The sequence below is a fragment of the Balaenoptera musculus genome, chromosome 7 (assembly GCF_009873245.2).
Source record: "Balaenoptera musculus isolate JJ_BM4_2016_0621 chromosome 7, mBalMus1.pri.v3, whole genome shotgun sequence".
In the NCBI taxonomy this organism is placed as follows: domain Eukaryota; kingdom Metazoa; phylum Chordata; class Mammalia; order Artiodactyla; family Balaenopteridae; genus Balaenoptera; species Balaenoptera musculus.
This window is the reverse complement of record NC_045791.1, coordinates 86,128,639-86,145,411: the sequence shown is the minus strand read 5'-3', so window position 1 is coordinate 86,145,411 and position 16,773 is coordinate 86,128,639. Positions and strand designations below refer to the sequence as shown.

The 16,773-nt window shown below is 39.1% G+C and overlaps 1 protein-coding gene across 33 annotated transcripts in view; it reads right to left on the bottom strand.

Moving 5' to 3' along the window:
* MAP2 (microtubule associated protein 2) overlaps positions 1-16,773 on the bottom strand; it is a 277,004-nt gene that overhangs the window by 34,155 nt on the left and 226,076 nt on the right. For 11 of the 33 annotated variants that reach the window (XM_036857803.1, XM_036857804.1, XM_036857802.1 and 8 more), the window contains 3 exons: positions 15,641-15,718; positions 5,545-5,790; positions 57-3,815 (listed from right to left, as the gene is read on the bottom strand). In XM_036857803.1, coding sequence (XP_036713698.1) covers positions 57-3,815; positions 5,545-5,790; positions 15,641-15,718 — 4,083 coding nt within the window. The remainder of the gene's footprint in view (positions 1-56; positions 3,816-5,544; positions 5,791-15,640; positions 15,719-16,773) is intronic. The other 22 variants (XM_036857816.1, XM_036857823.1, XM_036857822.1 and 19 more) reach the window with 10 other exon arrangements.

Below are 16,773 nucleotides of genomic sequence, written 5' to 3'. Positions count from 1 at the left end.
CCACTAGGTTACTGGATTTTATTTGGGAGTAGAAAATTTAAAAAAATAATGCACACCTTGAGTGTCCACCCAGAGGCTGTCAGCATCCATGATGGAGTCATCAATGGTGGTCTCGTCTTTGTAATCGTCATAGGTTTCTGTCTTATATTCTGAGAGTCCAACCTCTTCTCGCTCAGGGGAAGCCGGAGCTTCTGGGGAGCCATCCTTGGGTTCAGCCTGGGCTTCAGCTGCCTCTTCTACATCAAGCTCTTCTTCAGCACGGGGGGATGGTCTCCTTTCTACCTCAGGCTGCTCTAAGGCTGCAAAGCGCACACTGTGGGAACCCGACTCCCCTTCATCAGTTGTGGTTTGCACGACAGTGATGAAATCGTCCTCGATGGTTACAACGGACTCAATCACTCCCTTGTGTTCGCCAGGGCAGGTCTCCACAAATTCCTCCCTGACACCTGGGACACCCAGGTCAGTAATCTGAAGGGTGTCTGAGCGGAAGAGCAGTTTATCATATTCTCCCTGGGCTTCTATCTCTTCTTCCTCATTCTCAGCCTCTGCTGGTTCAGCTCCAGTGGCTTCAGGCAATGGTTCTGTAACATCAGAGGGCGTGATAGATATATCTGGGGTCTCCTTATTTTCTTCTTTTGGCAGCTGAATAAATTCCATCTGGACGTCAGCTCTCTCATCTGCGGCTAAATCAGTCTCTGAAACAGCAGGTGCACAGGGTATTTCCACAGACAATTTGATGGCAATCTCGTCTTGAATTAGAGAAGATTCTGGGGAAATTTCCTTCTTGCCCTCATCAGCTTTCAAGGACTCCATGGTGAGGCTTTCATGCTCACCACTGGACTCATAGGACTCCTCTTTGTCTACAGCCTCCTGGTGCACCAGGTCAGGCTTGGTCACCTTCTCCTTGACTTCTGTTTCACTAACTTTTGTGCCTTCTTTCACGTGGCCAGACTCAACACCTATAAATGCATCTGCCTCCTGAGGTGCTGTGGATGAGGGGGCGAGGTCTTGGGTAGCCTTGAGTTTAAGCTCTGTTGCCTTTCCAGCATCTATGTGTAGCCCTGAGGCCATCTGTCCAAAGTCACTGATTTTAACATCTATCTGACCCTGGTCAGCTTTCTTTGTGGCAAAATCCAGTTCTGGTTCAGCTTTTTGGGATGGTTCTACTTCAGCTACCTCTGGCACGGAACTAAGACCTTTCTCTGCTTTCTCAGCCATGAGAGGTGATGCATCTTTTGAGACTGTCAGTTCTTTGGCTGAAGCTTGCTCATGGGTTACTCCTAATCCAAAAGTTTCAACTTTATCACCAGCCTCTTCTGTTTCCTTGGCATGTTCTTTTGAATCGGCATGTTCTTCACTTTTTTCTAGTAAAGTATCCAGCTTATCATTCGCTTTCTTCTCCTGATCAAACTCCCTACTCAGTCCTGATTTGTCACCAGAGATAGGCGGGGATGCTTCTTTCTCAGCACTGAGTTCATCTTTGACTCTTCCAGCAGCTGCCAGTTTGACTTCAATCAGTGAAAGATCCGTGACCAAATCTCTTCGTGCTTTATCATCAGTGCCTTCATAAAAGGAACCACTCTCCCCAGATAAATTCTCACTGTCTTGAACAGGTGATGGGAGTGGGACTGTGTATTTATTGAACACACAGTAACCCAGGTCTTCGAGCTGACTGTCAGTTTTAACAATGACGTGGTTTTCATCAGTGACAGGGGGGAAGCCAGTACTACTCTCCTCCACCACAGTCTCTGATGGGACTGATTTTCTCCTGGCAACCTCAGCATCTGCACTCACGGAAGCTAATCTGGACCTTGTGCCTGCCAGGTCTAGCATCTCAGGCAGGTCAGGTGCCATGACAGTACCATTTTTGTAATAATCTTTGGCTAGGAAAGGTGATTCACACGATGTCTCGACTTGGGTGTTTTCCTCTCCAGTAGCTTTTTCCCCCTTTATCTGTTCTTTTTCTTCTTTGCTTTCTGTTGGGAAGCAAGGGGCTTTGTCTGCTGCAGGTGTTGTGGCTGGAAGGTAATCATCTCCTTCGTCCATACTTCCACTAGTGTTGGTTAGAATATCAGAAGCAAGGGGAGAAAGATCATGCCCCCGACCAAAGTTAAATCCAAGGGCTATGGAATCCAGGCAAGACATGGGCAAATTGATTGACATGCTTCTTTGCTCTATTGCAGACCTACCACCAAGTCCTAAACTCCTGCTTAGTGTCAAGTCATCCTTATTCTTACTGTGGAGATCCCTTTTCTCCCCATACACTTTTGGATCAATAGTGAACATTCTTTCTTGAGGAGAGCTGGGCTCTTCAGGTAAGTCAGATGGATAACTCTGTGTGAGAGTGCTATACCCTGCTTCTTGTGCTGGAGCACTGGGCTGGGAGTCTTTCTCTGCTGGAAGTGCCTTGTCGCCGTTTTTATACATGGAAGATACGGTATCAAAAGACTCTTGGGCACTTTCTCTTGTGTCACTCAGTTCATAGTAATCACTGCCTGGCTGGATACTTTTTGTCACTTCTTCTTTCAAGGCAGATGTTTCAAAGTACTTGGACATTCCTGACTTATCTTCATAAAATGGCATGTCAAGCTCAGCTGACGTGACAGCTCCAACTCCTTCAACCTTATTATCTTTGTCAGCAACTTTTTCTTCAAAAAGCTCCTGGGTGGCACTCTTTTCACTTAGTGCAGCTGGTTCAGTCATGACTTTTTCTGGTGTCTTAGAGGTCACGGCTGAATCAGTAACTGCTTGCTCCAAACTTACAGGGAATGAGTCCTGTTTTAATATATCTGTGGGAAGCTCCTGGCCTTTCGGTTCTTCTTTGGAGTAAGTGTGCTCTGTGGAGGGCTGAATTACACCTGTTTCTTCATCTGTCAATTTTGGGGCTTCGCTCTCTTTTGACACAGCTTCTTCGTCAGAAATGGTTGTTTGTTCTTCAAGCTTTAGGTGAGGTTCCTTTTCAGTAAGCACAGATTCCTGTTCACTGAAGGTGGGAGTCTCTTTTATCTGCACAGTCTCTTGCTTTATGGCCCCTTTCTCTTCTCCTAAACCTTTCTCCAGACCATAATCTTCCACAATCGAAATGTGAGCATCTTTGGGTGATGTAACTGCCTCTGAGGCTGGTGCTTCTGCCATTTTGTCAGGTTGATCCTTATGGGGCTCTTCAACTTTAGAACTATCTTTGGCAGTCGTTGGGCTACCAGTTTCTTCCAAAGATTTTTTGTCATCTGGCTGTAATAGGGCGGGGGCAAAGGGTGATGTTGCTGCAACAATGTCATCCTTTGTGACATCTAAAGGAAGAGTGAAGCTTCCACCCTGAAAGGGACTTGGCATGGGAGAATCAAATTGTTTCCCTTCCCATTTTGGGATGTCCTCAAGTACGTCTTTTTCCTTCATGGGTGTTAGGGGGCCAGGAGATACTGGAGCAACTAAACCCCACTCATCCTTTTTTGCTTCCATTGGCATTTGGATGAACCAGTCCTTTTGCTCTTTTGCTGCTGAGGGCTCTGCGGGAAGGCCAATATCAGGTACCACTAGGCTCGGTTCTGTCTTCTGTTTTGTGTCTTCTAGGCTGGCACCCAGAGTATGCCCAAACAGAGTGGGAGGTACTTTTTCTTCTTCTGTGTCTTGCATGTCCTTTTTATCTGGGGAAGTTTTAGTTGTCTCAGGCTGAGAAACTAAGGCAGCATGTTGAAGGTCTTCACCAGGCTTACTTTCTTTCTCTGACTCCTTTTCCTTCTTGTCTAATGGCTCGGCTGGAGAGGGAGTCAATTCCTGTTGATCATGAAACTCCATCTTCGAGGCTGTAAGCAAACCTGAAGTAATTGGGTTGATTTTTAAACAAATAATAGGCAAGTGCTTTCAGGCAGTAAGCTTAAAATTATATTTTGAAATGGCAAATGAATGGTAGGGTATAAAGAAAAACTATGAAACATGCAAGCATGCTACTCATTTAAAAACCAATATGAAAATGTCAGGACTGAGATATATTTGTACGATTGCTAAAATGAACTCCCATTGTGAATTAATGTGTACAGAAATTGTAAAAAGAGTATATTTTGAATACTCTTTTTTCCTTTGTTTGGTCTCTCTAAACAGTGATGTGATGTGTACTGTAGCAGAAAAAAAATTTCATGCACCTTCTACAGATAAAATTACAAATTAAAGAATATTGAATAAGTAACTAACATTAAGGTACAAAAGAATCTATATAGTAATCTAAATATGGAAAAGAATTGATTTCTACTGACCTTTTTCTTTTGTTTTCTAATTTGTAAGTGAATTGGCAGGCCATGGGCAGAAGGCCAATTAAGTTATAGTTATATGTGTTAAATAAATTCAGTTAACTGGATTGACAAGTTCTAGGATCAATTTTGGGGGCACTGAAAGGTTACTAGAATAAATTTTTAGAAGTCATCTGAGATTAAATTTCGGTAATACAAATAAATGATTACTACTGACTTTATATGATATGACCTAAATATTGACAAGTCAATTTCTACCACATATCAAAATTCTTAAGTCCTAATCATTACTTACTCTGTATGGTAGATGTAAGAAAATCTGAATTCTACTGATAATACTGGGAAGTCATGTGACTAACAAACTTTTAAAGAGTCAACTATTAAAATTCTTTCTCTCCTTGGTCATGACCTCATTCCCTGGAATGTGACCAACTGGTGAAGCACTGACCAGTATTGGCTTTAGAGATGCTTCACAGAGATTAAATGACTCTTTTTAATTTTTACTTGTTCACCAATCCAAAAGGCTTCAGAGTCTCAATTGTATTTTAAGGTCAAAGTTATTTCACTGTGGTCAGTAGGGCTAAATGTAATTCTCTGGAAAATAAAACTCAGTCATGTCCTGAAGAGCAAGTGTAAGGATCATTATTACCTTATATACTTGTGTGTCTTGTTGTCACAATAGAAAAGAAATACTTTACGAACTTTCTAATAAAGGTTAGATGAATGAAAACTCAAGAGATACGGTGATTATCAAAGGGGTTGGCTGCCATGGAAAGGAAATGATATGAGAAGCATCAGCAGGCGCTTTTAAGGAAACCAAACCAGTATTCACTGAAGCGTAAAAAAATATAGCACACTGCGGTTGCAAACAAAAACGATTCTACCGTTTAAGCCTGTATGTGCCAAAATCCATCTCTACAGTTTGAAAGAAAAGCACATGAATTGCTGTCCCCCAAAATAAAAATAAAAATATACATGTATTAGCAATGTGACTGGCAAACATTTGAGATGAAGGGGGGCGGGGAGCGGGAAAAAGCTCACACAGTGTCATCAGCCTGGCTGCAAAGCGTATTGTATCATGGCAAAGTAAAACCAGGAATCAGCTGCAGCAGTGGAAAATCAAGCTGCCACACAGCACCTGCACAAGCCACACTCTCTGCTCATTAAGTCTCAAACAGTGGTTTTGGGATCATGAGAAGACCCAGCAATGGAATAGCATTGGAAAGGCATCAGGTTGGTAAGCTGCTGGAGAGATCTATCTTTTGCAACAAAACACATGCAAATCCTAAGAAAGACACACCTTCCCCGGCAGAGGAAGGAGTTTTTACTTCTGGAGACACCTCCGCGACCTCTTTTATACTTTTCTCCTGTGGGGTCCCTGCTGGGGCGCTCTCTTCAGGGGCTATTTGGGCCTCCGCACTAGACTCCACTTGGACCTCACTGAGGCCCTTGGGCTGGTCTGAGGCCTTGGCAGCCTCACACTCTTTCCCAGGAAGAGTGGCAGGTTTCTCTTCCTCAGCCATTGGACTCGCTAGCGTTTCTTCTTCTTAGGGAGGAAAAAGATGTTGACATCATGACCACAGAAACATACATGAAACAACAGAAATATTATTCAAGGAACACTTTCAGCTCGATTATATTGACCTCACAAGAACCTCTTTTACCATTTGGATGAGCAAATTAATATCCTAATGCAATGGACATTATGTATTGCTTGGAAAATTATTATGCATAATCTGCAAATCATGATGCCTTTTACAGTCTCATGAAAAGGCTCTTTATTTTAAAACTTGAGAGCTGAAAGGGTTTTATTGCTCTATTACCCTCAGTGGAAATGGCAGTAAGTTGCACACAATGTGGAAAGCTGGCTGGAAGTAAGAGATGGTACTGCCAGATAACAGATGGTTGTGACAAGATAGAAGCATTGATGTGCTGAAACAAGCCTTTAAATCTGTTAGACATGTGCTGTTTTCTCCAATGCAGGAAGCCCCTACATACGAATTTCTGATTACTTAATTTAAAACACGCAAACTTCGCTAAAGAAATCTTTCGGAATAAAAAGCCTGGCCTCAAAATAATATCCAATCAACTACTTTATTATCAGCGTTATCACGAAATCCATCAAAACTCTTTAAAATATAATTTATTTAGTATTTTTAAGGCCAAAGACTACTGAACTTAATTTATTTTACCTTCATTGCATTATATGATTGGAGAATGTAAAAACTTTCAAGAAGTAAGTAAAATATTTTGAAAAACAAGGTCCAGGTAAGAGTTAATTTCACTACTATTTCGAAAAGTCTACCTCTGGGACACGACTGTTATCAGATTGTTCAAACCATTGAAATATCAGTAATATAGTTCTTGTATAGTTCTCTTTGACACTGAAGAAAGAAAATGTGCATATTATAAAGCATCATTTCTGCAATTCAAAGCAAAACCACCAAGGAAAGATAATTGAGTGGCAATAAAACTGCCAAAATATCCTCCCCAAAGATGTATATCACAGAGAAAGATGTTAACAATTAAAACGTAAAAAACAAATTTACGAAGGCCATGAATTATCGTGTTCATTTGTTTCTCATTTACACTTCAAATGTCAGTAAAATAAATCCCATTTTATTGCTTAAGAAATTAAAGGGAGGGACTTCCCTGGTGGCGCAGTGGTTAAGAATCCGCCTGCCAATGCAGGGGACACGGGTTCGAGCCCTGATCCGGGAAGATCCCACATGCCGCGGAGCAACTAAGCCCATGTGCCACAACTACTGAGCCTGCTCTCTAGAACCTGCGAGCCACAACTACCAAGCCAAGGGGCTCTCTAGAGCCCGTGGGCTACAACTACTGAAGCCTGAACGCCTAGAGCCCGTGCTTCACAACAAGAGAAGCCACCACAATGAGAAGCCTGTGCACCGCATAGAACAGTAGCCCCCGCTCGCCACAACAAGAAAAAGCCTACACGCAGCAATGGAGACCCAAAGCAGACAAAAATAATAAATAAATAAATTTATATATACAAAAAAAAGAAATTAGAGGGAAATATATAAGCTGTTTTCTAGTTCTGCAAATGAATGACTCTTACGAAATTCCTATGAAACAATTATTATACATTGTTTAAATGGACCTGTGAGAAAGACTACAGATGGAAAGGAAAGAAATTTTTTGAGAAATATTAAAATCCTTAGAGGGGGGAAGAAAAGAGGACTACTTCTATTTTCTCACATTTAGCACTCAGAAACTTTCATTGTTGTAATTTAATTATGTCAGTAACATTTTAAGCATTCCGATTCTAACTCATTAAGGCAATTTTTATAATGCCATAGAATTAGAGATTTTGATTAAAGCTAAGAGACTTTTAATATAGCTGCTTTAATATAGCACCTTATTGGATGAAATCTTATCAATTTAATTTACATGTTTTCCAAATCCATGTAATTTTTTAGCTTTCCATTTTCTCATTTTGTCTAAATCATGTTTATTTCCACACCTGTTCTTTATTCAAAAATTCACATAGTTTTCTGAATTGTTTTAAGTTCACTTAGTTGTACTCAATATGGGTTATATTTCTCCATCAGAGTGTCTGAGGCACTGGTGCTCTTGCCTTGGAACTATCTGCCCTTACATTAAATATTGTGCCATATAAAAATAAACTCTTCATTTAAGCAAGTTATTTTTCCTCATTTGAAAATAACTTCTTCACCTAAGCAAAAAAAAAAAAATTGAGCTCTATTTTTTTTCCTTATAAAACTACCTTGTTAGAATGAGACAAATTGCAGCCCACTGCCCACTTATTTTATCCTCACCAGAGCCAACGATACATAGGGTCTCCACCTTCACGAGACTGGAATGACAAAAGCTTTGGAGCATTTCCCTCATTTTAGCCCACTTCTACTTATTTGAAGCAAGATTTAGGTCACCTGGGGAAGCCTCTGTAGTTTCTGTAGATGATTAAGTGATTTGGAGAAATAAATTCATTCCATAATATGTATTCTACCCTAAACAGACCTTTCTCTTTTAAAGAGCTATCACATTAACATAGCACTAAAAAGAAGCCTAACTCTATTTAAGTCTGGTCCTAGTAATATTACGTATCCAAGAGGATAAAATTATATTAAAGTTCATCTTCTTTGGTTTGGGTAAGAGAATATATTCTTCCCCCACTGATTTATTTGCAAGGGGCAGAAAGAAGTCATACTTTTATTTGAACTTTTTTTGCTTCCTTCTCAGAAGCCGTGAAAAAAAAAGGAAGTACTCACATGTCTCAAATAAGGCTTCTTAGACATAAATTGTTGAGGCATTTGGATGGATATGAGCTATATAGGGACTTCACTTTCATATGGAAAAAACAGGCTCCTGTTTCTCCCACTGCACACATGAAGGCACACTTAGTATGATGCATGTGGTCAAAGCTGCAGGCAGGGGAGGAGGAGCGAAAGGGGACCATGCTGGGTTCACCTTTCTCCTGGTCTAAGTGGGCCTCGGCACTCTGCGCTGGGACACTGGGGAGCACACTAGAGGTATTCCACTGCGAACTGAACAAAGGATGCTCATAGTACTCCTCATCGGAATTGGAAGGGTCATCATCAGGCACAGACACCGAGATGGAGGGGGCTACGAGTCTGCGCCTCTCCCCACTGGTGGCAGGTTCGTGGCTGGGGAACCTGTGTAGAGGACCCACTTGATCCTCAGCCCCTTCATCTACAAACAGACACACAGGAAGAAACTGCAGGGAGAACTGGACAAGACAGACACAAGATCAGACAGACGAGACAGACACCTGCACGAGGACATGGGGCCATGGAAGCAGCAGAGCAGGATTGGAGAATGAGCAAGACCAAGCTGATGGAGGATGGGAGACAGTGAAGTCTCATGCTTCAGTAGCCGCTGCATTTCAACTATCCCTTCAGTAATCTTGCCATTGATCTAAATGAATCAAATGCTCTGACACCCCCACTGCATAATAGAAATTATCTTTACATTCCCCTCAAACAAGTTAAAACAACAACAGGACACTGGAATAGAAACAAAGCACTCTCAAACAAATACATTTGTTAGAAGAAATTCTTTCAAGTACATAAATTTTTCTCATGCTTTTATCAATATATTTATAAGTTAAAAAAGAGGAAAGCTGTTAGGATCTGATGCCTGCACAATTGTGGGGGAAATCAGTCCTGTTGAAGTACAACCTTAATTATCTAGTATGCTCACATGGTTAGCATTTTGGTTGATTTAATTTTTAGTTAATGACTTCAACCAGAAAGTAATTTTTAATTTCAATCCTGTTAAGAAAAATCTACAATGCATTATCTTTCTTTCCTGTCTTGCTTAGGGGAGCACAGTTGGCACAGCTTTTTCTTTGGACGCAAACTCCTAGGCATCTTTTTGAACCCTGGTTCTCATTTGCATGACTGTGAAAATATTAGAAAGTTTTAGAAAGTACCTAGCAATATACAGTTGTTTTCCTGTGTTCTGCTTCTCTTCTGAAAGCTTAATAGAGATTACAATTAGCTGAGAATTTCTATTGAGTTGGCTTCAGATTCATCAGTATTTTATTCTTTGCAGTTTCACTTGCACTACTGGCTTCTGACTGTTTTTATATCTCAAACACCTCATTGCATATTTCTCATTGAAATGCCAAAGGAACTGCTCTCATTTCTCTCCTTTCCTGTGTCTTGGCTTAGAAATCTGCATTATTTAAATACACTTCCTTAGTTACACGATTGTAGATCAATCAGTTTGCTTAGCATTTGGATTCTTGCATATTTCAGTAAGCCTTAAGGATGATGACAAAGAACAATATTTGGCTGCTGATGTAGTGCAGACACTACACCTCAGGCCTACATGGCAGGTTACTAAATTTGCTAAGCACTATTTATTTACTTACATAGAGAAATAATTTTAAAATATTGTAATTTTCAAAATTTGTACTATCTATATAATTTTTATTTCTATCAAAATTTAAGTTGACAAAATTACAGCAATAATTTGAAAATGCACTGTATTTTTAGGGCAATAACTTATTTTCAGCTGACATTATATTACTGCTGACAACTGGAAATGAACCTGAAATCATAAGGATGCTAAAATAACATTTTGAAAGGAGAATACTTTTAATCTTTTGAGCACATTATTCACTGATTGTTCCATGGAAGTTGTTTCTGGATGGGTGCTCAGAACTTTCTCAGCCAGGATGCTTATTATAACATGGGATAGAAGAAACCTAAAATTACATTTGATATTCTTAGTTCAACTCAGCATGATTTCTCAGTTGAGCAGACAACTGGCTGAGATGTGGCCTACAATGCTGGCTGAATCCTGAGTCCTGGGCTTGTCACAAGTCCCAGCCATTCATATTTCCTCTAGTGACTCCTGAGGCTGTAGACTCCCTATGGACACAAGTTCCTCCTAAAACTTCTAATACTTTCAACAGATTGCATGGACAATCAATTAGTGAAAATGACATATTTGCCTCTCTGCTTTTCAACATGTTCTGGGAAGTAGAGCAGACTACAGTTCAAAACTAAAGAATTTAAAGCTGAGAGCTGATAGTTTAAAGGCAATACACCGTGGATGTTTTAACCTTCTGAAGATTTTGGTTTCCTTTCTTGTTGCTTGTTGCTCTTTTTTGCAAGTGCCAAAATGTGAAAACAGTCCAGAGTCTTGCTTCTGATCTATAATATTTCAAAGAAACAGTACTTTCTATTCTGAAAACCTTGACTCATCAGAGAACAACAAAAACAACAAAAACGTTAAGTGCTTCAGTGGAAAAGTAGCTTCTCTGTAGTATTTGTCTGGCCCTTAGCCAGGCAATGCCAAAAAGAATGTCTGGCAAAGCCCAGTCCTGTCTGGGTACTGTGAGCTGTATGCACTCCAAGTCTCTGTTTAGGACCTATGAGCCTGCAGTCCATCTACATTACAAGTCCCAGAGATGTGCCAGGCAAGTGACACTTAGAGGATCATGGCTGGCTAAGTTCAGACAGTGTACCAGTGCATGGGCTTCCAATGATAATGCTAGAAGACAAGAGATCCTCATTTGCTACAGAAGTGTGTATGGCAGGTGGTCTCAGTTCATACCCAAATAGAGGTGGGACACATAATAAATAAATTGTAAATGAGTGAATTATAAATACATAATAATTATAAATAAATACATTATAAATGAATGAATTATTTACATGGGAGTGGTTCGTATAAAAAGGAAATCAGTCCAGTGGCTTGTAACCAATAAACTCTCATTAGAAGATCACTTCACTTCCATTGTCCCACAGTAAAAGCCTAGATAACATACAACTTTAGGGATGCAGTGAGGCTGTGTTTGTAGGGAGTTAGATTTGGATTTAAATTCTGGATAAGCCACTTACTAGCCATGACACCCTGGGCAAGAGTGGAAGTGAGTATTATCTGTGTGGGTTGCTTGGAGGATTAAGTGGGAAGGTATTTGAAGAAAGCACCAAGTATCATGCTCAATTCCATATACGTTAGCATCTCTGTCTTCAGTATATCAGACAAGTTGTCATGTACCTTTGCTCTTTACTTTCATTTGACACATCAAAGCTAGACTTGAGAGATTTATGAAAAATGAATTCATAACAGTTTTGTTCTTTAAGGCCAGGATTGAATGTCTCCTTTTACTATAAGTACACTTGCTTATGGAGTCTCTGCTTCTGCCACAAAATAGTCTGTTTCATTTAATAATGTGATATTTTAAAGGACAGGGTAGCCTTATGAACCTTGGAGTTTTACATAAATTTCTTTGCGTAATGATAATCTTTAAAAATGAAGTTTACCTGGTTTCAGTGGAAGAATACATTTTCCCTAATTGGCTTTCACACAAACCTTTTTTTTTTTTTTTTTAAAGCATTTGAAAATGTATATTGGGTAAAGTTTGCCACACAAAATTCAGTCTTGGTATGTCAGTCCCCTTTGGTACAAATGAGTAGTCACTTTTACGAGAGACTGAGTCTCTTGGGGTATCAATGACTCAGTGATTTTGCCTGTCGTGGCATCACAGCCTCTGCCCCATGCCCTAGGGCAGCTGGCTCCACTTATATTGTTTCCTACCATCGCTAAGCCCTTTCCATTCTACAAGCTTTTGATGAGGACTCCTCAGTTGGCCCACTGTGTCTGCTGCCCCAGAATGTTATGGAGGGAAACTGCTTCAGATCAGCAGTTATAATGTGGCCAAATCATTGACACAGGAAATCATCACCCTAGGATTTGGAGCAAACCTAAGAGGGCAGAAGGATTCCTGGTTCTGTTTTCAGATGTTTCCACTGTTCGTGCACGGGCTTCCAAATTCTAACAGTTCGGTCCAAATGACAACTATTATGGTTAGGCCAAAAAGAAATTAATTTGAAAATATCATAAATAGTACAGTATTGGTTCACTGTACCTGGGTTTCCTTTCTAAGCCTGCTACTTATTTAATTTTTTCATTAAAATCCCTTTGTTTCCCAGAATAAGCACAAATTCTGGGAATTATGAATATTAAATCAGTTATAATAAATGGATATTCATAAATGACAGTAATTAACATCTTAAATTATTTTTAGTGAGAGCTTTCATGCTTCCCCTTTGGGAAAGAACAGCTTTTAAAATGTTTGATAATTAATAAAAAGTAAGTATATCCTCAAAATCATTGAATTACTCAATTTAAGAACTCTTTTACATTTGTACAACAGGATTGAATTGTGACATTCACTGTGCCTTTAGATTAAAGTTGCTTTGAGAGTGTTTTGAGGAGGGTAAAAAATCTCCTAGATGAAAAAATCCACGTGCTTTCTTTCCACCCAGTGTACTATGAGCTGTATATCAATGGAATTTTGGCTTGGTCTTTACAAACCGACTGGTTTGAATAATTGAAAAGCTGAATCCTGTCTTGCGGTTTTTCACTAATTTTTTCTGATAAAACAAAACAAATAAGTTGTTATACGTACTCTAAGAGCGGTTTAAAATAAAAGAGAGGGACTAGTTTGATTGCCTAGATCACATATCTTTCATATATTTAAGGTGAGAATATCTGATCTTTTAAATGAATGAGGTAGAGTTTTTAAAATACATACTTTTTTTCTATATAACTCAAAAATATGGTTATCCTTTTAAAAGCAAATCATTAGGCCTTCGTACAGGTTAATGCTTTCGTTTGAAAAAAAAATAATTCAATAAAAATACAGGTTTGGTTTGAAAAATTTTAAAAATAAAATATCTTCCAATTACTTTCAGTAGGAAGTAAGTTGACATTTTCCCTAAATATACTGAAACGGCTCGAAGAAAACAATCCCGAAATGTGAAGGAACAGTTACTTGGGAAAGTGACACCTAAGTTACCAAAATGTGAAAGTGATTCTATATTTTATTTATATTTTCATTATATCCACTGTACCACCCTCCAGAAAAAGACTGGGTGAATCTCAGATGGATGGGAGGACCCTGCTGCCCTTTCGGTTCCAACTCCCATAAAAGAGTAAGAAGAATAAATTACGTGACCTCTAGCTGACTTTGGAGTCAACATCATACCCTTCTCTGGGCTAAGAGGATTCTCTGAGACTTGGAAGGTTTTAAGTACGGGTTCAGAAACATTTTCAGTGACCTGAGGGAAGCACAGCTGTCACGGAAGGCTTTCTACTGCATCCAGAGTAAAATCCAGGTCCCTGAACCAAGTCGGCTGCTAGTTACTCCCAAGCTCCTTCAATCCTCTACCCTTTCTCACACATTAGTCATGGGACTCCTTCAGTTCCTAGAGCACTTCATGCGCTTGCCCACCTGAGAGCCCTTGCACATCCTGGACCCTCTGCCCAAAATGCCCCTTTCCTCCTTCTTTGCTTGGCCAACACCTCCTCAGGCTTCTGAGATCAGCTCCCAAGTTGTCTTCTCCCCATCCAATAAACTAAGATTACTTTTCTATCTTAAAGCTCCCTGTTCTTTTCCTTCCTAGTGCTAAGCTTATTTATTGGATATCTGTTCTCCACCAGACTGCATGCTTCTTATAAGCAGGGATCACGTCTGTTTTGTTCACTACTGTATACCTAGAATTTGAAGAGTGCAAGGAACCTTGGGCTTCATAGGTATGTGCCAAATAAACAGAAGAACATAAGGCCAAGAAGGATCTTTCAAATCTATGAATTAAAAGATCAAGTCACATTTCCAGGGAGTTAACTAATAATCAGTGGCTATAATGACACTGATTATATGCACTGCTTATAGTCCTCAAATTTTCTTTTATTCCTTAGACTAATTTAGTTTAACATTATATCAGGCAGCAAAATTAGAAAAAGAGGCCTCAATTTAAGAAAAAAAGACCTTGCTAAAAAAAGGTTTAAGTTTATAAATCTGTGACAAAAATAATGTTTATTGATAGTTTATAGTTCAGTAATTTAGAATAATCTCCATTTAGGAATTCAAAGAGTATTTTAAACAAACCTAATTACAGATTATGAAAAGACAGTGAGTCTTTTGTGACATTATTCCATTTTTAGCACAACAAAATGAGCTCTAAAAGGGACAACAAAAGGAAAAATAAGTGAAGAAATAAATGAATGAAATGGAGAAGTATCAACATTCTGATTTTAGTGTACAAAAACTAAATTGTATTGAAACAAGTGAGCTTTCAATATATTTTAAAAGCTTTCTTCTGCCTTCTCCTGTAACTCTCAAACAATAGACGAAAGTTACCTGATCTAAGTCAGAGAACCAATAATAGTTTGCTTTTAAATAGTGCCTTTCATCTCAGATTCTAAATGAATATTCTTCAAAGGCTGCTTTATCACTGAGAACTGAAAAGCTGACATGGCATTCCATGTTGAGTAAATGCATTAAAAGATTCATGGACAATAAAAGGTCTCAGCAGGAAAGAAGCCATGATCTCAGTTTCCAGTTCACTACTCTCAATATCAGATTCATTCACTGACTTCTTCATTTATTCATTAATATTTATTGAGAGTTTGCTACAGCCCATGCCCAGGGGAAGCCCTTGGCAATACAATAGTGAGCACAACAGAGACAGTTCCTGCCAATCCTTCCATAAAAATGTGTTGATTCCATCAATAAATGTATTTTGGTTCAGTCACTTATAAAATTAAATTGTGTCTTCTCTGTCAAAACATTCTACATGAAGTAAACTGGTTCTCTGTAGTTATTCTAGTTAGCAATTTAAACACAAAGTTATCTTTTCCTTTAGCGAGCAGATTTTTCCTTTCTTATTTTACCCTATTCATCTACTTTTGATTTTGTAGAGAGAAATGATAATACATTTAATTAAAGTCTTTGTTTCTTCTTGACTATTTGAAACAGACAGCTCCCAAACTGGGTCACATACTAACCCATACAGAAGTCCAGCGCTTATGGGTTGAGGTTTATTTACCCTTATTAGAAGACAAACCTCAAAGAGTCCAGCAAGCCTTACCTTCCTCCACTGTGACAGTCTGTTCTGAGGCTGGTGATGGGGGTGGAGAAGGAGGCAGATTAGCTGTCTCTTCAGCTGCTGAAGAGCAAACAAATGAAAAAATGAGATACAACAATTAATCCTATTACGCCAGTAGATGTGTAGGCAGTTCTGCTATCTGTAAAAAGGACTCTTTATTAAATTCAGGGAAAGACTCAATAGCAAGCTGCGTTTGACTTATTTTTAGCCCCATTACCTGGTTCACATATTTTTGAAAACCTAAAAAAAAGAAGAGCATTTAATATTAAAAAAAAAAATCATTCTGTCCTCTCCATAAAAATGGATTAGAGATGGCTGCTAAAATTCTATCATTAATCCCATTATTTTGTGTCTGCTTGTTCAATTAATAAAATATTTCATTCTGGTCCTAATTTACTATATTCAAACCTACCCAGGCAAGCATTTTAGTTTGGATTTGGCTTGACTGATTAAAAAAATGTTAGAGCTCTCTATTGTTCATTTTGATCTGGAAACTAATCACAGTTATTTTAAGAGATGTATTTTTTAAACAACATTTTGTCCACTGCTGATAATGTTGAAACCCATCCTCTGTATGTATTCTTAGAAAAGAAAAATGAAGCTGTCACAGCTTGAGGCAACCTTAGATAGAAACGTACTAGTGGGAGCTGAGAAATATTCTAGCCTTGGCACTACACATCAAGAAGGACCAAAGAGAGAAAGGTTCTAAAAGATGGAATTCATTCACATTTAACTCCAAGTTTTCCTCTTCAAGGCCCTTACCTTCTTTATGACCACTCATATGAAGGTAAGGGATTTTAAAAGGAAATATTTATCAGTCAAGGCCAGGGGTAAATTTTATTTTAAATAAGCCCTGTGGGCTTCTAAGGCATATTTTAAAGTTTCAAGTTTTTAAAAAAATTTATTTATTTTATTTATTTATTTTTGGCTGCGTTGGGTCTTCATTGCTGTGCGCAGGCTTTCTCTAGTTGAGGCAAGCGGGGGCTTCTCTTCGTTGCGGTGTGCGGGTTTCTCATTGCCGTGGCTTCTCTTGTTGCGGAGCATGGGCTCTAGGCACGCAGGCTTAGTAGTTGTGGCATGCAGGCTCAGTAGTTGAGGCTCATGGGCTCTAGAGC